The 25419-nt window shown below is 39.8% G+C and overlaps 1 protein-coding gene across 11 annotated transcripts in view; it reads right to left on the minus strand.

Annotated features, from left to right (window-relative positions):
* Positions 1–25419, minus strand: part of LMO7 (LIM domain 7) — a 204021-nt gene that overhangs the window by 122259 nt on the left and 56343 nt on the right. For all 11 annotated transcript variants that reach the window (XM_032314733.1, XM_032314738.1, XM_032314739.1 and 8 more), the window contains one exon: positions 5547–5617. In XM_032314733.1, the coding sequence (XP_032170624.1) occupies positions 5547–5617 (71 nt within the window). The remainder of the gene's footprint in view (positions 1–5546; positions 5618–25419) is intronic.

Below are 25419 nucleotides of genomic sequence, written 5' to 3' on the forward strand. Positions count from 1 at the left end.
AGCTCATCTCATAGAAATTCTTATTTTTAGAATTTTTTCTATTCTAACCTACTTATTCTTCCATATGAATGTTAAAATAATACTTATAAAGAGAAGCCTGTCTAGATTTAATATGAGTATTGGATTAAAATTGTAAATTAATTGACCTCTATTACCCTATTAGAAATATAGCATGTAACTTCATTTCTTAAATTTTATAGCTTACCATTACATTTTTGACGAACAAAATAAAAGTCTCACACATTTCTCTAAAGAAAGCAGTGTTTTAAACCTTGTCACTATGGCTTTTAATCCCTTGGATCTCATCTAATTTTCTGACAGTTGACTGTTAGTATATAAAAAATTCTAGAGATTAAATCTCTCATATAAGGCAATTACTCTACTTTTAACCAATGTGATACCATTATGTATTTGTTCTTTTTACAATATTCCTTTATTTAACTTACTTCTCAAGACACTGACTAGAATCACCAGACTTTCACAGCCAACACAATGTTTTCCATGTACCTACCTGAACCCCTTCATTACACAGAAACAGACTTCAGTAATAACTTCTTGCTGATCAACTTTATTTATTTATTTATTTGAGAGAGAGAGAAAGAGGAAGCACGGGTAAGAGTAGGGGGAGGGACAGAGAGGGAGGGAGAGAATCCCAGACAGACTCTGCTGAGCCTGGTGCCCAACAACCATGAGATCATGACCTGAGCCGAAACCAAAAGTAGAATGCTCAACAGACTGAGCCACCCAGGCACCCCAGAAATATCACTTTTGTTACTTATACCGCAAGTGGCTACAATGTGGATGGGAGCAATGGATAATGTTGATGTGCTAGACAGACGTATGGGAACAAGTGCCCTCCTCAGGAAATTCTAAATCAGAAAGAACTCTAAGAAAAATGTCTTCATTAAAGAAGGCCCTCTGGGGGACACCTGAGTGGTTCAGTGGCTTAAGCATCTGCCTTCAGCTCAGGTCATAATCCCAGGGTCCTGGGATTAAGTCCTGCATCAGGCTCCTGTTTAGTGGGGAGCCTGCTTCTCTCTCTGCCTGCTACTCCCCCTGCTTGTGTTCACACACGTACTCTCTCTCTCTCTCTCTGTGACAAATAAATAAATAAAATCTTAAAAAAAAGAAGAAGAAGAAGAAGAAGAAGGCAGCTCTCTGGGCTTCACATGGAAATAAGCAAAAAAGCCCAAGGGCCCACTGGTATCACTGCCATTCAATGTGTCAAAGTCTCCAACTCTAACAAGACTGGTATCTCTTGCATGATTGAGAAATAACAAAGTTCTTTACTTTGTCCCATGTCTTAAAAAACTCACCTGAGGATCCCATAGAAAATTAACAGGAATTCTTTTTAGTAACTTTTCTCCTTCTATTGAGTGCAACTTTAACCAAACATGTTTTGTTCATGTGGACCGTGTAGTGGTCACTGGCATAATAAATTAAAACAGGATTTCTCAAACCAAACAGATGATTCACTCTTGATTCACTCTTTCCAAGCTGTGAGCCATGGCGAAGAAGTAACAGTGTGAGAAGAATTTTCTCAGTAATTTGGGCCAAGTTCAAAGAGAGAAACTTCTGAGACGTGGCTCACGTGCAAACTTCTGCGGCATGGCTGGCTGTCATGGGATAGAGCAAAGACTGGCAACATTCCAGGGATGGGTAGTATAGACTGACTACTCAGAGACACACCCAATACATTTAATCTTCAAATGTATCTTCTTACTTCATAAGGTGAATAAAGAATGTTTTCGTTTTAGTATTTCTAAGATTGCTATCATAAGATGAGTAACTGAAATTACTAACTCCTATCACTAGCTAGATAGATATGCCTCAACTAAATAAGTTTAGAGAAGAGAAATCTGCTAGAACCACAGAGTGAGAGAGGCTTGGATATTTAGGTAGTACAGCTAATCTCGTTTTTTTAAAAAAGTACATAGTGAGGCCCTCACGAACACTAACAAACGCTGTAGACAGGGGACAGGGGACTGATTAATGAATACTATCAATGATTAACAAGGGGCTGAAGTCACCTTATATAGACTCTTGTCAATCCGTTCACTAATTGGAAAAAAAAAAAAAAACAAATTAGATGTTGTTCCCATCTTTACTGTTTAGGAAAGCCAAGAAAGATTACCTAAGGTATACAGTAAAAGAATTACTGTAACAGACTTCAGCCAGCGGAGTAATCTTTAGCCCTCAACTCAATTAGATCTCACAGTCAATCAAACTAAATGATACTAAAATGATTAACAGAAGATACTAACTTCAATAGTCAGTCAGATTAAAAGCAAATTAGGGCCCATTATCCTCGTTGCACGGGTATGTATCTTGTCTAAAACCTCAGTGTGGAGTTTATACCCAATTTAGACTATCTGAAATGTCAGAACTCTGCCAGCTGGGTGGAAGCTATAATAAGCTCCCTTCCTCTAACTCTTGACAGATATTTCGGAGAGGCAGCTCATAAAGGATAAACTACGGCTCTGCTGAAATTAGATAAAATAATAGGAAAACTCTTTAATGATGATAATGAACCAGGATGCCTAGAGATTGTTAACAGGCAATAGCAGACTCTGTATTTCACAAGAATCCATTTCCCTGGCCATGAACCAAGCAGAAGTCAGCTTTTTCCTGTAAGAAAATGAATTCAGAGTTTTAAAATATCCTAATCATACTTCAGCTAAAACTTGAGACCTCTTATGGGTAAAATATTCTCAAAGACAGACGGTCTACTATATCTACCATGAATTTAGGAGTCAGGACGTACTACCAGACGCTGAAGGGCGGATTGTGCTTTCCTTGGGGGCATTAAAACTCAGGCGGAGGAAGGGGACCAAACGGTGACGCCTGATTCATTGCTCACAGGCCACCCAGCTAGGCTTTCTTCACTACAGATTTATAGAGAACAGAGTTACCTAGGTTTTTTTCCCTCAACATTATAACTTTTATTAATATGCTTTATTAACCATGGGGCACCTGGGTGGCTCAGAGGGTTAAGCCTCTGCCTTCGGCTCAGGTCCTGTCAGAGTCCTGGGATCGAGCCCCGCTTCGGGCTCTCTGCTCGCCAGGGAGCCTGCTTCCCCCTCTCTCTCTGCCTGCCTGCTGTGATCTCTCTCTCTCTCTGTCAAATAAACAGGTAGAATCTTTAAAAAAAAAAAAATGCTTTATTGACCAGTGACTGTACACAGTGTGATTCACAATTAAGAGAAGAATTTTTTCTTTTAATACAAACATCACGGAGGGCTTTGATGCCTCTCAATAAACTACAATTGCCAATTACCACAGCTTAATACTTACTTACGCTACTTTGGGAAAACATTCATTTAAAGAATACTGGATACCAAACATATTGATTAGACTTAATCTGATAATGCACAAAACCCCCCACTGGTATTATTCAAGCTAGGAAACAATCTAAGAATGAATGAGCTTTAGGAAGTGGTCAATTAAAGTGACTTTTTTTTTTAACCAATATCTCTCTCAACAGGCGTCCAAATCTTAGCTGAGAAGGTAGAACTTATGTACTTCATCTAACAGTATTGCTTGTGATCAAAATAGTTTTTCCTCAATTCTGAACATCTTCCCTGGTAACAATAAGCGTTTCCTCTCTGACTGGGTTTGGTTTTTACAAATCACCTCAAGTCATTCAGAGACCAGGCTGGTGCAAAAATTGCATTTAAAAAAACAAAAAACTAAGTAGTCACACAAATATGTTTAATGATCTTGTTATGGAGGCAAAGACTCAAAAAAGGGGTCCTTAAAAATGATTTAAGTGGTAGCTCATCATTGGCAGTATGTACCCACAAAGTGACTTCTCTGAAAAGATCTCCTGTTTGGGCTCTATGCTCTCACATGTCTACCAACAACTCAGCGCTTCACAGGCACACTTCCTAGCTAAGACTTATCCTGACTTGTGAAGCTTACATAGGAGAAAGTTATTTCACTGCAAACATCTACATAGTCCATACTCATAGCTCTGAGATCACATGCATCTTTCTACCCATCATTCCCCCCTCCATCTTCTGAACACATTAGAACACATTTAAATCCCATAGTTTTCAAATTAATAAAAAGTGACTTCCTAACATTGACCAGTTAGACTGTCCACATGGTCTACTAGAATTAGTTTAAAGATATTTGGCAATGGCACTTCTAAATATACATCAGAAGAGGACAAGAAACACCTCTTAAATTTTACTTGAGGCCCTTCTTCAGATGCCTGTTCTGCTATGTACTAGGTAAAACCACATGAGACTGATTTTTCTGTAGGTCACGGAGGGTTGAATATCAGTAATTCATATGGTTCCATTTACTAACCTTGCTCTAAGACAAAAAAGTTTGAATATCAACCAATAGATCTAGTGAGATAGAGGTTGTTATCTACATGGCCATCTTTCCAGCAACAACTTACATTTATGCAAAGACTATATATATGTGTGTGCGTGTGTGTGTGTATACACACACACGCACACACATATATATATAAAATGGAATTTTGCAACCCGGTGAGTTAGGCAGACCAGATATGCTGATCTCCACTTCAGGGTTGAGAAAATAAGGGTCAGATGCTAAGTCAGTTGCTCAAATGTCCAAAAGTAATGGGGCAAAGAATCAAACCTAAGCCCTTTGACTCCACATCTTTGCTGAAACAACCTTCCTTTAAAAGGATAATCAAAATCATCTAAATACAAGCACATATACTCCCAACGCTTACTTGTGGACAGATTCCATAAATACCTATGTGATAAGTGTCTAAATTAGAGCACTTAAGCCCTTTCAAAATTGTGGGTGCCTACTCATGAACATTCTTATAATTTATTTGCTCACTTCTGCAACCTACACCCTCACCTGGGATTTCATCTTTACATCCCACAGGCCAGCCTCCCCATCACCCAAAGGTCACATACCTGGCTAACTACACTTTGCCTCCCCTGGGGGACAAAACAGTGGGACTAGACAATGTAGGCTTCATACCATATCACTCATGCCACCAGCCTAGTTTACTTATGATAACCAAGCCCTGAGATATTATTTTCAATAATATCTTAATTGAATGAATGGCCCATAGGCCATTGACTCAAATTGATGGTGTAACGACTCCACTTAAAGCTTAAAAGAAAAATTTGTTACTGCCTAAATTTGTTTTATAAGCGTCACTATTTACTGACGAAGGGAAAGTTTTATATTAATTTCTAATCCGGGCAATTCCGTGTGTTAGAAGATTCAGAGTAGGAGCTGGTGGGAGGTAATAAGGCTTCCTCCTCAACCACCCACCCCTACTGGCCCATCAAGCAATAACAGAATCTTTCTTGTTTACTAATTTAAAATAATATATATTTCACCAATGCTATCTTTAGATGCAGAGACTGATAACCCCTTCCTACTGTCTGGTACTGTAGGGGTATCAATTTGCAGAGATCAAATCTCACTTGTTACCAAGAAAACAGATCGGTGACTATGATGGCCATGGAGGGGGGAGTGAAGACAACTCAGAACACACATACACACTTTTGCTTTTGAATTATTTTTTAACTACTTTAAATACTTACTCACACAACAGAACACCATTTTCTAGAGAAGCTCGAAAATCCTTTGTTTCAAAATTCTTCTCTGTTACCGCCTGAAAAACAAATTTAGGTGTTAATTTTCTTAGCCAGGGTTAATACACAAGTCAAATTTATCATTAGATTAATTAATATGCAACTGTTATCCTTGAAGGATGTGCATATATCATTAAAAGTTGATTAAGGAAATTGATCTAGAAAATTACATGTGGTTCTATGTTACAGAGAGAGAGATTAACCATTTTAGTATGAACAAACATAAACACGAAAAAAAGACCACGATGAGAGTTTTCTGTAATGGAACCATTTTACGGGTAATCAACAAAAGCTAGAAACTCCATTTCCAACATGTTTTCCATAAAATCCTATAGGCAATCTAGCCTACCAAGAGTAAATAAAATCAGATTAAGATATAAACATGAAATATCAATTATTCATGCCCATCATTAATCTCAATTCTATCCTTCAATTGTTGAAGTTTCATGACAAAGCTAAAAAGAAGAGGGCATGACTCTCCTTAAATGGATTCATAAAATAGCCCTGATTTGCATAATGAGCCACATTTATTGAAACATTCTAGAGAGGGGGCTATGACATCCTGACACAGAGAGACAAAAGACAGACACAGAAGACCCTGTGTACTTCAGACAGACAATTCCCCACTGAAGGCTATGACATATGAACAGACCACCTATAGTTGTTACCACAACATTACCACAATGTTCCTTAGCGAAGCCACTGGAAACATATGTACAGATCCTGTCTCTTAAGAGTGGAGTAGCTGGGAGGAAAGAGGGTCTTAGAGAGGAGAGATTACCAGAGAAAATGGAAGCCGCATTAGGAGAAAACTGTTCCAAGAACAATTCCTGCCACTTGCTCCACATGCCACTTTGGGAAGAAACACCATGTTGGAAATCTGGGGATTTGGGGGAAGTCTCTGATCTTAACCCTAAGTAGCTACAAGTCTCCTGTTGTCATAACTCACCACCGCTAGATTTTCAGCCCACCTACAATCCCTAGTTATGCCTTCCGCATCTTTTCCATGGTGCCCAATATCGCTATAGCTAGGCATATTGTCTGTTAACTAACAAAACAGCAGTTATTTTGTAGAACAGAAGTTAGTTTCTCATTAGCTGGTTGTGTAAATGTGGACAGAAGTCTGGGCCAGGAGGTAACAAATTCAAACACAAGAAGTAGGAGATCCCTTCCTCTATACAGCATTAATCTAAAGAAAGGCTACAATGCCCCATGAATTAAATATTGGCTGAGTGTCTCTGTTACAGGCACTTACCTGGATATTGGGTGGAGAGCTGAAGAAAAAAAATGCAGGAAGCTCTTTCTCAAGGACTTCATAGCCACATAAGTAAGACACAAATCTCGAAAATGCAATAAATATATCCAAACAGAGTGGTACATTCCTTTGGGGAAAACTTTGAGTGGCTCATGGATTATCTCACATAACCAGATGCTCATGGTTTGTGCAGCACTAAATTCTCTTGAATTTTCCCCCAAATGGATCCAAAATAAACTCAAGATAAGCATTGTGCGGCGCCTGGGTGGCTCAGTCAGTTAAGCATCTGACTCTTGATTTCAGCTCAGGTTTTAATCTCAAGAGTCCTGAAACTGAGCCCGGTGTCAGGCTCTGTACTAAGTGGGGAGTCTGCTTGGGGATTCTCTCTCTCCTTCTGCCCGCCCACCCCCACTCACATGGTCTCTCTCAAAAATAAATAAATGTTAAAAAAAAAAAATTTTTTTTTGACCTCAACAAGTGAAAACACAGTAACTTCTCATTTATCTGAGAACTCCTATCCAAAGCCAAAAAGGCATGAAAAATTCCCAGGAACATCCAAAACAGATGTCAAAGTCCATTCTCTCTAGTCATAGGACAGCCCCCTCAAAGCTTCCAATACTTAATTATCCACCACTGACACAATCTGGTGATTTAAGTTCCCACATAAACCTTGATTAGAAGCAGCGAGTTAGAGGAAAGAAGGATTGTACCTACTGACACATGGATAGCAGTGAAGAGTGACAGTCCATGGCCCTAGATGGGGCCAATCAAGAGGGCAGGGCAGCAAATGGCAAAATGGAAAGAGAAAGGGTTCACATCAGACAAAGTATATTCATATCCCACTTTCACTACCTAAGAGCTGTGTGATCTTAAGCAAGTGAAATAATCTCTCTGAACCAGTCTACTCATCTGAAACAAGTGAAGTATCACCTATTATTAGCTTGCAATTGCCAAGATGCTATGCAATCAAATACCTGAGGGTAGCTAACAGCTGTAAAATTTAACCTCATTACAAGCACTGACCTTCAGGTTAGCACTCTGACAACACACTCTGATAATTAACCCTCAAAGGAACACTTCGCACCATAGATAAAGCCAAGTTACATTCCAAATATTAAATAGAAATAATGAAATATACAGAGATATTCAGAAAACCCAAGTATCCAGAATGGTTTATATCCCCAAAAAGACTATAGAAAGGCAAAAATCATGGTCCATGGTCCATGGATTTTGGACCACCCCCATCCAGATGTCAAAATATTAACATGCTCCTGTGTATGTATTATATATGTAATATATATATATATATATATACCACTCTTGTATATAATACATATATGTTAATTATGTATTATATACAAGAGTATATTTTTATTTAGATTTATTGAGATTTAGATTTTTAATTTAGATTTTGTATCATTTTAATTTTATCATTATTTAGATTAATATATATGTATTATATATTAATCTAAATAATGATAAAATTAAAATGATACTAAATCTAAATAAATCTAAATAATGATATAAAACCAGACTCCATCTATACTGTATTGATAAAGAAGACAGACTATATAAGCTAGGGGCGCCTGGGTGGCTCAGTGGGTTAAGCCGCTGCCTTCAGCTCAGGTCATGATCTCAGGGTCCTGGGATCGAGTCCCGCATCGGGCTCTCTGCTCAGCAGGGAGCCTGCTTCCCTCTCTCTCTCTGCCTGCCTCTCTGTCTACTTGTGATCTCTCTCTGTCAAATAAATAAATAAAAATCTTAAAAAAAAAAAAAGAATATATAAGCTAAACAAAGATTTTTAAATAATAGTACATATTTTAAGGACATGGGAATCTGGCAAACTGTACATTACTGAAGGTATTACAAAACGATAACATTTTCCAGAATGCAATTTGTGATATGTATTTAAAGTCTTAAATTTGCATACTCTGAAGCACACCAATGCAGATCCTAATAAATTATACTAATAATTTATACTAATAAATTATACTAATTTATAGTAAGACAATAGGACAAGAACGCAAAAAGACATGATGCCAGAATTGTCTCACAGCATTATGTGGAATAGCAACAATTATAAACATCCTGAATGCCCAACAAGAAACTGGTTAAAATATGATATAACCATAAAGCCGAAAACTACATGAAATTTAAACTTAGATCATCAAAGTGTTTATTTACTTGTAAAGAGTATTTAGTGCAGGGGTGCCTGGGTGGCTCAGTCAGTTAAGTATCTGTCTCTGGTTCAGGTCATGATCCCAGGGTCCTGGGATCAAGCCCCGCTTCAGGCTCCCTGCTCAGTGGGAAGCCTGCTTCTCCCTTTCCCTCTGTCACTCCCCGCTGCCACTCCCCCTGCTTTTGCTATCTCACTCTTGCTCTCTCCAATAAATAAATAAAATCTTTTTTTAAAAAAAGAATACTTAATGTATTAATTATAAAGTAATTTATGGAATACATGAAGTATACTAATTATTATAACTCTATAGTAGGTGTTATATAAATAAATACGGAATATATTACCAGTAGTTGTTTCTAAGTGGTGGAATTATACCTTACCTAAATATATTTTTGCTTATAATCTGTAACAACCACAGGTGTTTCTTGTGCAATAGATATACAAATTAATTAACATCTTAAAAAATTCAAAAAGGCCAGAAACCATTATATTTAAGTCAATTTCCTGTATCTCCACATTTAAAGGATAAAGGAAACTTTCATGCTCATAATTTTTCTCATTATCTATGAAATCCATATAACCCTTGAATTTCATAATCCCTAATTATCCCCTTTTGCTAGTGAGAGGATTGAGGCTCAGAAGGTTTAACTTTCCAGAAAGTTACAGAACCATCCATATGCAACCGACACCAAAAACCTACAGAATTTTACAAGTACCCAGTAAGAGAGGGTCCTAACTACATCACACACTAAATGTTCCTAAACTAAAAAAGTTAAGCAGTCTTCGATCTGTATGTAGATTTTTTAAAATCTAAATTAGTATATTAGACCATGCACTGTGTCCTCCAAAATAATCCTCCACTTTGGGTATAAAAAGTGAAAAGTATCGTCCTATACTTTTGGGTATAAAAAGTAACTTGGTAAGTTAAAAATGTTCCATTAACTTTTTTACAATGTTCCTGGATTTAAAAAAAAAATCTGTGTCTTAATACATAGTGATTGTGTGTGTGTGTGTGTGTGTGTGTGAGAGAGAGAGAGAGAGAGCGCGTGAATATGGCACTCGAAACATTAATAAAATGAAAAATTAACTGGACATTTTCATACACAAAATACTCATACTGTACATGCTAGCTAACTCAATCTCCGTAACTCAAAATATCTGAATATCATAAAGTAAAAATTTTTAATTAGCAAATTATATATCCATGTGACAGTAAACTCAACTAAGACCCATCCTAAGGAACTAAAACAAAAAAGTTTTTCCTGGAGTTTTAAATCAAAAAAAAAAAGGAAGCATATATTAATTTATTTTTAAATTTTTTTTTATTTATTTGAGACAGAGAGAAAGAGCAAGTGGGGGGTGGGGCGGGGAGAGAATCTCAAGCAGAATCCACACTGAACACAGGGCCCAAGCCAGGGCTCCATCTCACGACCCTGAGAAAAGGACCTGAACTAAACCAAGAGCTACCCAATTGCCCCCTAGAAAGCATAAATAGCAGAGATTTTTGGCCCACAGTGGCTACCTGGGCCATGTTCATCAAGAAACCTACAATAGGCATTTACTATTGCCAGGTAAGGACAGGTCAGGCTCCCTGGCCCCTGCTAGTTCCTCCCTGTAGCTCTGGAGATGCCAGCTTAACTTTTTAGTGTTCTGATCTGTGCATGGAGACATAAAGTCCCTATCTCACAGCGTTACTGAGAACTAAATGAGATAAAGTACGGGAGGCACTCAACATTTGCCTGACTCAGGAGGGAACTGACAAGTGTCAGCTAGCATAAGCAGTTGTTACTATCCATCTGCAGAATGTAGATAAAAAGTTTCATCTTATCAAAGAAAAATCTGTTTTACCAGACATAATATCCTTTAATTAAAGGAAGAAACTGATTTACAACATTATAAAAAATCCACGAGACTACTTTCTGTATACTGGAAAGTATAAAAATTATAGAGATCTGTAAAGGACCTCCAAATAGAGTGAAGGCAGTTTGTGGGGGAAAAAAATAAATAAGTCATACTTTTTTTTTTAATAAAGATTTTATTTATTTATTTGACAGAGACATAGGAAGAGTGAGCACAAGTAGGCAGAGTGGCAGGCAGAGGGAGAGGGAGAAGCAGCTCTCCACTGAGCAGGGAGCCCGACATGGGGCTCAACCCCAGGACCCTGGGATCACAACCTGAGCCGAAGGCAGCTGCTTAACCTACTGAGCCACCCAGGCATCCCAAATCATATTTTAAAATATAAACCCATCCTTAATGTAAGAAGAATTCAGTATGCTGAAATTCCAGAATCTTGAAAGAACAAACTGCCTAGGAGTTCTAACAATTACTATTGCGTTCAATAATTCTGAACCTTACTCATTAGCAAGTTATTTGAGGTGTGATACGTTTTACGTAACGAAGTGTGATTCATAGGCACTAAATACATAAAGACTACGCGTTCCCCTCTTAAGTTATCAGAAGTCAACACAAACAAGAGCCATAATCACTGTGTAGTCAAACAGCCACACCTTGCCTTCTACAAAAACTTGGTTTTTCCCTCTTTCGTGCCCCTTTTCATATTTCCTTAATGCAGTTAAAGAAAACCATTACCTGAACTAACCTCAGAGGGACATCAGACAAAAAACCTGGGGCTGAATCCTGGACCCATTTCACTTGACACACTTTTGACAAACCACTGCTCAGTCCCCTAACTAAAAACAAAAACAGTATCAACAACAACAACAACAACAAAAAACAGGTATTTGCCCTATCTACTTCACAGTACAAATATGATATGTAAAAATATTTGACTCCTCTAAAAAACAAACAAAAATCAAATGCATGCTAAAGGCAAGGCTAGTGCTTCTTCCAGCCCTGTGTCCTGGGTGCTGATTTGCTCTGCTATTGGAAAGAAGCTAACATGAGACAGGACCGAACGTGAGGCTCTTGGGTGAGAAGCTTTCCCTGGATTAATGACTCTCTCCGAGCATATGAAGGGTGGGGCAGCAGGCCAACAGCATACTCCCCATTAAACTGCTGCCAAACCTGTCTTTCCACCTGCAGCATTCAGAGAAGCCCATGATAGGACGTTTTCCACGAGCATACTGTGAGGAGGAAAATTATCAGCCAAGTATACAGGCAATAAATGCAAGTTCAAAAATTCCAAAAAGCCATTTCTTTTGCTATGAAATGTATTATTTTAATAAACAAATGGGAGTTACCTTCATACCCTCGATTGCTTTGTTTATGGTTTTATTTTAATCCTCTGGCTGGATGAGACTTCCCACCAATATAAGCAACACGTTTCCTTAACGCTGCCTCTCTCCATTCCAATTCTGACCACATAATCCACATGACTTAAATCCCAAACATTCTGGGAACTTCTCAAAGACCACTTCATACCAGACTGGTTATCAGCAAAACACCCACTAGTGCAAGTCAGCAGACACTCATCTTGTTTAAAATTTTCAATTCCTTTTAAGCAGCCATGTAAAGATGTTTAGAATCCAAAAAGCACTCTCGATCATATTTTTGTGTGAATCACAGCATAAAAACACAGTGCCCATTTGAGCTTGTTTTAAAAGACAGAAAGCGAAGTTTGCAACAAAAACTAGGCTGTGAGCTTCAACTGGTCTCACAACGGATTGCAAATTAAGTTACATTCAAACTGATCAACTGCTAGGTCATATTTAAGATACAGACATATGATCACTATCATGTCAATCATTTCAACCTAAGTAATGCAATAAACCCAACAAAACCCAAGAAATATTTACCACCAGAAGCCACTGTGGAACACAGGACCCACATCACAAAACAATTCACAAAAGATGGTTCTGCCTTAATTTTTCCATTCCAGGAGATGATGGAGTATTCACCTTTGAATGACAGGGTCCATACCGGGCGTTGTTTCCACAGCTAGAAGCCCTAGGCAGCACAAATCAAGGAGCTTCCATGCTTTTCATTAATCTCTAAAGCTGTCAAAGAATTAAAAAATACCTCTCTCTCCTTTCTTCAATTTAAATACATTTTGGGGGGCGCCTGGGTGACTCAGTGGGTTAAGCCTCTGCCTTTGGCTCAGGTCATGATCTCGGGGTCCTGGGATCGAGCTCCGTATGGGGCTCTCTGCGGGGAGCCTGCTTCCTCCTCTCTCTCTCTCTGCCTGCCTCTCTGCCTACTTGTGGTCTCTGTCTGCCCAATAAATAAAATCTTTGCAAATAAATAAATAAATAAATAAATAAATAAGAAATACATACATACATACATTTCGGGGGCACCTGGGTGGGTTATTCAATTGATTTTGGCTCAGATCATGATTTCTGGGTCTGAATTGAGATTCAGACCTGATTGAGACCCACATCAGGCTCCATGCTGGGTGTGGAGCCTACCTGGGATTCTTTTTCCCTCTCCTTCTGCCCCTCCCCCACATTTTTCTATCCCCGGCCCTCCCCCCAATTTTTTTTTTTTTTCATTTTTGAAGCAATCACTTTATGATCCCTGCAACTCCACAATACAGGTCCAATTTTTTACTCCATGAGTTGTCTCTATTATTATTTATGATACAGTAACTTTGACAGATCTTATTAGTCACACATGCCAAAAACATAAACACAAGGATAAGGCACACAGTCAAAAACATTAGGTGAAAACTAAACGCAATTTAAATAGAACAAATGTCTACTTCCTAGTTCCTTTCCTTGAGTAAAATTATTTAAAAGGTTATTCACAATGTTAGAGAAGCAGGTTCCCCCCAAAAGGATGGTCTCTGTTCTTTTTAAACTACCCTAGTACTGTGTCCCAAATAAAAAGGAACTTGGAGACAGAGAAGCTAAGCTGGGCAGCTCATACTCCTTCCTTGTGTAACTAAGAGGATATTCTCCAGGCCTTGTCTTCTCCACTATGTATCAGGAACCCAGATTATGACTGCCAGCATTTATTCTGCTCACTTTGAGCACAGTCTCCCTTAATCCCACCATATGTGGTAGGGTCTCTTACCCCATATTTACATGAGGAACCTGAGTTACAGTATAGTTGCTTGAGATGAGGGGTAGATCAGTACGTAGCTTCCTATCTAACAGGCAGTGAGTATCAAGTGAGTGTGATGAAGTTCTAGAACCTAGGTGAGGTTCGGTGGGCTGAGGTCCGGAGCCGATGAACAAGAAAGAATCCTTCAGACATCTTTGGTGCAAAATGGTGGTTTATTAAAGCACGGGGACAGGACCCGTGGGAGGAAGAGCTGCTGCCTCGGGGTGTGAGGGATGGCAGGTTATGTACCTTACGGTTGGGGGAAGGTGACATGACAGGAAGGGAGATTTCAATGGAGTTTTCATATGCTAAAGAGGGCCTACAAGGTGCCGGGATGTCCAAGGCCTACCCGAGGGAGGCTTTGGGAGACTTTTTGGTGGGATGTCACAATCCTGCTATCAATCGTCTTTGTTAATGAGATTTAGGACATTTGTAAGCCAAGGGAGACTCCTGTCTAGCAGGATTGTGAGCCCTGCAAGTTAACTATTTGCTTATTGTTCATGGCAGTCAGGGCAGCCTGAGGGATGCTACACATATGACTGAGAGGGAGCAGATGGAGAGGGGGGTGCAAGGCGCCAGCTTTTGCTTTGTCTTCAGCCAGCCTCGTGCTCCCTCATCAAGAGGGTCTATCATAGCATGGAGTGAACTCTAGAACGTCATCAGGAACCTATGTCCTGGCCATCCCAGTCTTAACTGCATACTCTCAGGGACAAAATGGTCTTGCCCAACTTGTCAGTGGTTGAAATACTGCTTACACATACTATTCACTTATGCTAAATTTAAATTACTCTTTCCATGAATATTTATACTACGAGTATTTTAAGCAAAGAAGAACAAGACCAAAACAAACAAACCAAAAAAAACTGACGGTTTTGTTTCAGGAATATGGGGCAGGGGGTGATGGGGGGTTTGCTTTAGAGGAAGTAACTGACTCAGTTCCTGAAATCACTTTATTCAAGTTGCCTTCTACTGCATAAGAATGAACCCACTGTAGTTTGGTCAATAGTTTTAAGAACAAACACAAAGGTCCTTGGAAGCATGGCACTCTAATGATATACCCTTTCAAAAGGAAATATTCTTGGACAAAATGTTCAAAGTTGAGAGCTTGTTACCACTATGGATTTGTTACCTGAAATTTTTCCAGGCTAAACAATATCCTGGAATTTAACTTTCCCATTTAAACGAACATTCTTAATTTTATCTAAGATATAAGAAATTACCCAGTTATTCATTCATTCAAAACTCATGTAATGACAATTTCTATGCACGTACCTGACATGGTGCTTGGCACTAGGAATTTTAAAAGTGAGGTGAAGCAATTCTTGGAAATTCTTCTTTAAAAGCCTAACCCTGTTTTGCAATGTGTAGTCAAAATGGTATTTTAAGGCTGGGTATCTCTTTAAAATGTGGTTAACCCTCTGAATTACAGCATGTTCTTGGTTAAGTTATACTGTATAGTCAGCAAATAACATTGCTCCAAGCAACATAATTCCCAAGTCACTGGTCTCTCTGAAGATTTGGCATCATACAAAATAATATCCTGGAGTAAACCAGGACTGTTTTTGCCAATGTTAATATCACTTGATAGCAAATTCAAAGCCAGCTCTCCATCTCTCAATAATAGTGGCAATCAGAATTGCCCAGATCCCTGAATTCTACATGGAATCCAAAAGTCTCATGATGGTCAAAAATCTAAACATTTTTTACTGCCCCCTTAAATTCACCTCCCACTTTGACTCCTCTTGGGGAAGACTCCCAGGTCCTCACAAAGCTGGGAAGGGAAAGGAGCAAAATGTGAAGCTCCCAGCTGAATCCCCAGATAATTAAAAGCCAACTGTCTTTATAAACACTCAAAATTCTCACTCAATCATCATTAGGCCAAATGTCAGCAACACTCAGATTTAGGGGAGCAAAAAAAAAAAAAAAAAAAAAGAGTTTAAACATAACTTCTGCTCCAGAAGTGGTTACTTCCCTACACAGTTACCAATGTTTCGTGTACAATCCCAAATTACTTTGGCTAAAACACACTCATTTATAAGCCAAAACTGAACAAGAACTGGAAAGAACTAAATAAAACCAAGGAAAGAGGAAGATTCGCTCCAGGGCTGACAATGTCTATGGCAGGTTTCATCTAGATACGAAATCCAAGAACCTATCAGCGGGTAGTTAAGTTCACCGAAAACACCACACACACTAATGTGCTCAGATTTTACAGACCGACTTTGTGTTCTGTTAACAATCACAAAAAAACTACTTCTACAGGGTAAAGTATAAGGTACATTTTGTAAATACACATTCATACTCCAATTTAGGCTGTTGGCAACAATAGGAAAAAATGTTCCAAGGGGGAAAAAAATCTGCCAAAAGACTAACTAGTCTACTGGATAAATTATTAGTTTTTTTCTAGATCAAGGAGTTTTTAAATAACTAGCACATGACACACACATGGATGTGAACATCCATTATCAGGATATTTTAAGTATAGTTCAAATGCTTAATATAATCATGGGTTCTCAAGAGTCAAGACACATCCTTTTTTGCAGAAATGTCTCACACACATTAGCAAGTCTCAACAATTAGCTGCTTATCTCCCTGTGAATTACTAGGAGAGTCATCTCTCTGTGGGAAACATTCATTTGGGGAAACAGTGTGTCTATATTACAGGTGAGAATCACTACTTATTTTATATGAACTTCAAATTGATGGTTACACCCCCAGCACCAATGATAGGCTTTGTCTCCAGTGTATGTTTAGTATTAAGGAATGCAGCTGAGGTGACCACTAATGCAAGAGTTGCCGAAAGAATGCTTAATGGATTCCAGTTGCAAGCTAACAACATAGCCCTTCTGGTACCCATTTGTCAGCCTTCCTTCCATGGAACAATGAATTTCTAGGAAGCCAAGAGAGAGTTACAATATATTCCTAATCACATACCCAAGAGAAATACAAACATGCCCACACAAAAACTTATATCTGAATGTTCACAGCAGTATGACTCAGATTAGCCAAAGCATGAAGACAACCCAAATGTCCATCAACTGATGAATGAATAAATAGAATATGGTAGAGTCATAAAAGGAAGAATCATTCAGCCATAAAATGGAATGAAGTACTAATACATGATACAACATGGATGAACCTTGAAAATATATAGCTAAGGGAAGAGAGCCAGATACACGAAAATCACATATTGTGTGATTCCAGTTATGTGAAAAGTCCAGAAAAGGCAAATCCATAGAGACATAAAGTAGAGTAGTGATTGCCAGGGGTTAGGGGAAGAGAAGAATGGGGAGTGACTGCTAATGGGTATAAGAAACCTTATACCCATACTTTGGAATGACAAAAATGCTCTGAAATGAAACAGCAGTGAGGGTTGCACAACTCTGTGAATATGCCAAAAACCAATGAGTTGTATACTTTAAAAGTGTGCATTGTATGGTATATGCATTCTATCTCAATAAATGTGTTCTTAAAAAACTCAAATTGTACCCCCAGAAATTTGTATTTTACTGCAATCTAATAAAGATGATTTTTTCAAGAGACTTCCCAAAAACCTTAGATGGTATCCATACTCCAAACCCAAAAGATGTTCAATAGGCACTAAGTCAAAAAAGTAATTTCTTTACTCTACATGCCTACCTCCCTTAAAAAGTTGTACATAATTTCACAGGAATAGGATTAAGTTTCCAAAGTGGAATGTCCAGCCCCTCTACCTTACACACAGAAATGTTTGAATATTAAATCAGGAGATTTCCTTTCATATTTTTATATCTATCTTTCCATTTTTTAATGTGTCACCTTTGCATTGTATCTAAACAATTCCACAACCCTCTGTTTTCTTACATGGATGTGTGGCCTTTTTTGATCATTCATTTTCCTTATATGGTTTCAAAGCGGAAAACACACTTAGGGTGTAAGAATAAGGACCACAGCTGCGGACTTACACACTGCCGCATTAACTGCTGCTGCAAGTTGGTTACGGTCCCAACAACACAATGGTTAGAAAACCAGTTTTCCTCAACTTGTAGGGGCAAAGTTTCCCTTACATTCTCTCTAAGGCTTTAACAGATCTCAACAAAGTTTCCAGTTTATCTCCAAAGTAGATATGCTGATGGCTCCACAACATACCAATTATTAGTTTAAAACACCTTTAAGATTTTATTTATTTGAGGGGCACCTGGGTGGCTCAGTGGGTTGAAGCCTCTGCCTTCGGCTCAGGTCATGTTCCCAGGGTCCTGGGATCGAGCCCCGCATCAGGCTCTCTGCTCAGCAGAGAGTCTGCTTCCTCCTCTCTCTCTGCCTGCCTCTCTGCCTACTTGTGATTTCTGTCAAATAAATAAATAAAAATCTTGAAAAATAAATAAATAAATAAAAAGATTTTATTTATTTGAGAGAGAGCATGAGCATGAGTGGGGGGAGGGGCAGAGGGAGAGAGACAAGCAGACTCCCACTGAACATAGAGCCTGACCTGGGGCTCAATCCCAGGACCCTGAGAAAATGACCTGAGCTGAGGTCAAATGCCTAACTGCCTAAGCCATCCAGGTGCCCCACTTTAAAACATCCTTGCCTGAGTAATAATTTTATTTCTCTGTATTTGAATCATTTGTTTCAAGGCTATAAAAATGGAAGCACTGAGAATATTTTTTTAACACTATTCTGGTACACTGAGACATAAAAGATTGGTATGTGTGTTCCCTCTTTGGGACACAAAGGGAAGACCCCACCCAAAAGAATAAATGAGACTGTTTTAATCAAAAAAAAAAAAAAAGAAAGAAAGAAAAAAAGAAAAGAAAGAAAGAAAAAAAATGCTGGTGACCTTAAGAACTCCACTTCAGGAAAACATCTTGGCCTCCCTCAAACAGCATTGATGACTCCCTCTACCCCCTGACTCCACACCTTTCACTCATGTCTACCCCTGCCTGCCTCCCCGCCTGCCGTTCTCAGCACTGTATGGCAAATGTGTATTCACATTCATGGTTCCCCTATTGGCCTAAGTTCCTAAAGGAGGTATTGCAGCCCACAGGCTGACTCCAACCTGTAGACATGTTTTGTTTGGGCCACACAACATGGAAATATGAAACAAAGTTCTAGAATGCTAGCTTCTAGAAACCTAACTTCTAGAAACCATCCAGGATGCCTGGGTGGCTCAGTGGGTTAAAGCCTCTGCCTTCAGCTCAGGTCATGATCCCAGGGTCCTGGGATCGAGCCCTGCATCAAGCTCTTTGCTCAGCGGGGAGCCTGCTTCCCTTCCTCTCTCTCTCTCTGCCTGCCTCTCTGCCTACTTGTGATATCTGTCTGTCAAATAAATAAATAAAACCTTAAAAAAATAAAAATAAAAAAGAAACCATCTGACCACACTGGGCATGCATTACCTCACAGCCCCAAGACGATGCCCCTGAGTCAGTGACAGGCCACTCTGGAGAGAACACACTCTCCAGACAGTGAGAATTCTATGCTCCCATACTGGCCAATATCCAACCTTCCTCGTTCATGAACGCCACCTGGTTGGTCCCCACAGGCATGTCCCTTTGAAACCACGTGGGTTTTTGTTTTTTTGTTTTTTCATTTTATCCTCAAGGCCCAACAGAATTCCTGCCCTGTAGGAAGGACTCTTGCTTATAGACTCAGAATTTAATGTGTAGAAGAATCCCTAGTGGTGCTTGCAAACTAATCCAGGGCTTTCTGTAAGAGGTCCTGATTCAAACAGCCTGGATTGACACAGGAGGTCCACCTTTTTCAGAAGTACCCTTACTGAGTCTTACTAAGAATGGTCTCTAATGGGGGTAGGAAAAGAATAAATGAAACAAAATGGGATTGGGAGGGAGAAAAACCATAAGAGACTCTTAATCTCACAAAACAAACTGAGGGTTGCCGGGGGTAGGAGGGCAGGGAGAGGGTTGTGAGGGTATGGACACTGTGGAGGGTAAGTGCTATGGTGAGTGCTGTGTAGTGTGTAAACCTGGCGATTCTCAGACCTGTACGCCTGGGGCTAATAATACATTATATGTTAATTAAAAAATTAAAAACAAAAAAAAGAATGGTCTCTAATAAACACGGTTTTCGTGTTAGGTATATAGGGCTCTCAGGAGTCTTGATTTCCTTACAAGAAAAAGAATTGGCAATGCTTCGGCTCTTTATCGGAAGTCTAAGGAAAGCAAGCAGGAAATTAGTTCCTGTTCTCTGCTACCCCCTGCTGACATGTTCTTGGTACTGCAAAGGTATAAACTTCAGTCCTGGATATACATCTATTTTTAACAGCTAGATCCAAGTACATAAAAAAATACAACAAGTTTAAAAACACAAAATCAAGCTACATTTGATGAAAAAGAAAAATAAATACCTTACAATTTTTTGTGTCAATTATACCTCAATAAAGCTGTTTGGTTTTTGGTTTGTGTGTGTGTGTGTGTGTGTTTTATGTTAATACCACAAGTCTGTCTTTCTACAAGAGCTTCTGAATGTGTTTCTAGAAAACTGACTTTGGAATAGATTTTGAGACTTTTAGTGGAAAAACTTGCACATTAAAGTATACAATCTGTGTAATGTAGATTTGGGACCTACCACATGGAACAACTTTCTACCATAATAAAATTTCCAGAATGGAATGACCTGCATTTTAGGAAAAAGCAAACCTCTGATACAGAAAATGTTCTGGGCCAAACATATGTAATTCATCTTGATTGGGTGAGATTTCTAAGATTTCTTTCAATGGTCGGGGTAGCTTCTCTCTCATCTGATAGACCACCAGGGAGCTCATGAATCTGGGTCCTATGAGATTTCTGGATTTAGTTCATAGATGGAGTCTGCTCTCCAAGCCCAGAACTATAATCCAGAAGGGAGAGAAAATGGGCTGACAGCCAATCGTAATGAACTGAAGATCTTGCCTAGATCTTCAGGCAAAAAACCATAAGGACCCACAGCAGAGAGCAGTTGGGTGTGACAGGATGTGTGGGAGGCAGGCAAGCATGGGTTAATCTGGAAGCTTTCTCATGATTACTTCACCCTCCTCGAAACTGTGAAGCCTGACCTGCCAACCACTCCCTCCTTCAAATTCTTAGTCAGCTCACCTGCTCAGAGCTCTTTCTCCACCTTCTAAACCTTATTCATTCCAGGATAAACTCCAAGCAGGTCATCCTGTTCTGACAACTCTAGTCCTTCTTCCCTGGGATGTTCCCTTCGTGGCTCCCAGTGGAGCATTTCCTCTTGAGCCTTATAGCACCAGAAAACCAGCATGTAAAATCAACCTCACCCTCTCACCAAAGATGGAACTGCCACACCTCACCTCACCACCGAAATCACAATGCCAACATTCTCCAGAGTGACCAGACCCAAAACAACAGACTGCGCCTTCCTTGTCACTACAAGTCCACGTTCTTCTTTATGTGCACCAATGTCTAGCCTTCTCTTCCTGCAAATGTAACACTCTAGTACCGCCTCCTGGGTGCTCTGCCTTAAATCTCCTCCATAACTCCTCTACTTGGATGCCTGCCTATTGCTCCTTAAAAATCAAAAAAGCCTTTGTCACAAAAAATACCACTGCTCAAAATCTTCCAAGGTCCATTTGGTCTGTAGAGGAAGGCCTTCCTACCTGCCCTCAGGCCTTTCTTCCCTGGATTCTCACACATAAATCCCAGATTCTGCCTAAACACAAGAACTCAATGTCCTCCAATAACCTTCATCCATCTTAACAACTCAAATGTCTTCCCCAAACACTACTGCTCCAAAAAGATTCCTTCTCCCTCAAATCTTTGTGACTCCGATTTTGAGCCACTAATTCAGTAGTTGGGCTGTTCTGCCTTTTGTCACCATGATTTAGTCATCTTCTCTTCTGTACCACACAGAAAATTTATTGAAGTCAGGAACCTCCATCAAGGTTCTACACATCTTCTCCCTCCCTCCCCATAGAGTAACATGCACAAGTACTTGAAAGTAGTAAGAAATTATCAACCTCCTCTAAAGACAAAAGGCTGAAAGAAATGAGAAACTGCTGCTTGAGGCATTATAGAAAAGGAAGAACACGGCTCAGGAAAAACACTCTGACTTTCGGAAAACAAACAAACATAGGGATGATGAGACAGGTTACCGCCTACCATCTACAGAAGGCAGCCATGGAGAAGCTGGGCGAGCAAACCCGTCTCACCATCTCTCAGGCCACAATTCAGAGACAAGACTCCCAGATCAGATAAAATGTTACCTACGATGTGGAAAAACACTCTCAGTACTCCTGGCAGCACATGAGAAACCTAAACAATGTCTTGAGGGGAACAAGAGAAGCCCAAAACCAGCGTCAATGAACATTTTTTCGCTAACAGAGGAGGACAGTGGCCCAGTATGCTGGAACAGAGAACCGAGTCAGGAGATGGAAAAGCTGGAGGAGAAAGAAAACAGATTCAGGTAAGGTAGGGAGGGGGACTGGCAGTGCCCCTGGCAAAAGCAGAGCCAGATGGCAGCCGCGGACAATGAGGACCCACACAGGTGATATGAAATTTTGATGAATTCCTTAATGGCCACACAATGAAAGCTTATATTCCACAAACAGGCTAATAATGGAACAAATGTCAGTACTACACAAAAAGACGTAAAACTGCCTTCATTATTTACTCAGCTGTATTTGTATGTTTTTCAAAATGTGGCTGTTTAATAAGTGCTTTTAATGGTGCGAAGGATCACAGTCTATGTCATGAAAACTAGTGTTACTTTTCTGAAGCCTAAACTGACACTCAGGCCCCTGGATTCACTGTACTAATAAAGAGGACTAGTTACCACAGAGGACTAGTTACCACAGAGGGCTAGGTGATTCAGCTACCCACATAGCTCTGTTCATGAGTGAGGGAGACCCGTACACACCACTTCCCAGTGTCTCAACATGAGACATCAAGCAAACTTACAGCTTCTATAACCACATACCCTTAGCCCTCTTAGGAGGAGCAGACCAGATTGCGCAAGAGTGTGGTAGTGCCTTATTAACGCTAGCTTATCTAGGAGAAACGCTCTGAACTACTTCCCATATCCTCTTTCGTCATCTAATCAAAGTCTAAAGTCAAAATGAGACCGAAGGTCATCAGGGCTATCTGCCTTCTATAAAACCCTGACAAAAAGGAGTCTGGTCTCTTAAATAAGAGACACTAAGTGGACTAATGACCCCAAAATTAGCTGGTGTCTGTTGGCTCATGGCCCACTCGATAGAACAAGGGTCCAAGAGGTCTACAGCTAGTGCTGACGAAGCAACCTGAGCAGACTGTCCAAGGCTGGGTATTCCCCAAGAGATGGGAGACGACCAGAGAGCCCATTTGAAGTCAGTGTCAAGAAAGTGACGTATTAGACTGCACCGACCATGCTAAGCCAGTGAGGGAGGGAAAGACCAGAGGCTGGTAAGAAGGAAGAAAGTGACGAGGTTTTTGACTGAAGCAATGGGAGATGATGGGATTTAACAATGCAAAACTGAACTCCCCCTGAACTGAACTGACGACATCCAGGATCAGGACGTCCAAGAAAGTGGCTGGAATAGCAGTGGAGTCATGGCTTTGTGGGGAGAGGACCCGATGGCCCCTCCCGCTCACCGGAGTCTCCCAGACGACGGCAGGGTTAATTAGGGGGTAAGGGAAACAGGGAGGCAGGGGCACCAGCCCGCGCTGAATAAAGAGGAACACAGGAAGGTCAGCACCGAACTGAGGAGGATGTCGCGGGATAGGTGAGCCCCATGGTCTAAGGGGTCGGTAGCGTTGTTATTTCCGTGTAAACTTCCCAGTGTGTCTTGAAGTGGCTCCTGCCTCCAGCCCGGAGGTATACAGGGTGTGGGAATGGGCAAACTCCACCGGGGAAGGCTATAGGAGAAAAAGAGGACTAGGTTTCTCATATGGGAAAGAGACAAAGGGAAGGCTTAGGAAGGGGTAGAAGTTGAAAGCACAGAATCATTCCAAAGGGCAGAGTGGAAAGATCTGGGAGGAAGTGTGGGCACCAGGCCAGGAAGCTGCGTTTTGAGCACTATGACCAAAACTCCTCCATCTTGGGTAGTGAAAAAGGCTGACAGGAAGGACACAGAGGTCAGCTGGTGGCAAAGATGACCTCTCCATGATATTAAAGATTTCCATTACGTTTAGCAGTAAGTCAGGACAAGACCATACAAATCCTGAATTTTTTCTTCTGATAAAACATTTTGCATTTTCAAACTAAAACAAACAAATATCCTCTACCCAACACACACCCAGGAGATTAATGGGATGAATAATACTTCAAACATTAGGTCAATGGTCTAGAAACAGTGAGATATTTTGGCTATATTCACATTACCCTGAAGCAAACCTAATTTTTTAAAGCTCTCTGAAAACACTCTTCTCAGTCACAGTTTAGCTTAGAAAAACCTTCCTCTTTGGGGGCACCTGAGTGGCTCAATCCATTAAGGATCTGCCTTCAGCTCAGGTCATGATCCCGGGATCCTGGGATCAAGTCCAGTGTCAGGCTCCCTGCTCAGTGAGGAGTCTGCTTCTCCCTCTCCCTCTGCCCCTGCACTTGGCTCAGCTCGTGCTCTCTCACTCTAATAAATCAATAAAAACTTAAAAGAAAAATAAAAACCTTCTAGTTTTGCTTAAAGAGTACACTTCAAATGGACTTCCCCAAATTTTTCATTTACTAAAACGAAACCTCCAGTTTTAACTTAAATTTAAATCAAATTTAATTAAATTACTTTAACCAAAAATAATCTAAAATACTTACAAATACAACATACAAATGATCCCTTATATATTCTACGAAAACTTCCATGAAATATGATCAGAAAAAGTAATTATTATTATTATTCAGTCATTAGAAACAATTGTTTAGCCATCCATTCAACAAAATCAATGTACTTTATATGTATTTTCTTAGTCCTATATTAAAGCAATATAGGAGAAAAATAACTTATAAACCTAATTTTTTGAAAAAATACATCTTAAAAAGAGATGGGCAAACTACAGCCCTGGAGCCAAACACAGACCTGCCATTCTGTTTTTTAAAGTTTTACTGAAGCACAGATTTCAAACTGTAATGAGGTTTCTCATTACAATGGGCAGAGAGAATGGAGTAATCCTAACAGAGACATATGGCCCATAAAACCTAAAATATTTATTATCTGGCCCCTTGCAGAAAAAGTTTGCCAACCATTATTACTGACAAATTATCAAGGTTTTTCATTTATTCATTCAAATACATTAGTTCCAAATGTTGAGAAGATACAAACATACATAAAACACAGCATGCCCCCAGAGGATCATTCAAATACAGGGCAAAATAAACAATACAACATGGGCTTGGGCTACATGTGACAGTTCCAGAGCACTTGCCCAGAGGCTCTATGTGGGCAGAATGGGCCAGGGAAGACCCCAGGCAGGCCCACACTGTCCTCA

The sequence above is a fragment of the Mustela erminea genome, chromosome 15 (genome assembly GCF_009829155.1).
Source record: "Mustela erminea isolate mMusErm1 chromosome 15, mMusErm1.Pri, whole genome shotgun sequence".
In the NCBI taxonomy this organism is placed as follows: Eukaryota; Metazoa; Chordata; class Mammalia; order Carnivora; family Mustelidae; genus Mustela; species Mustela erminea.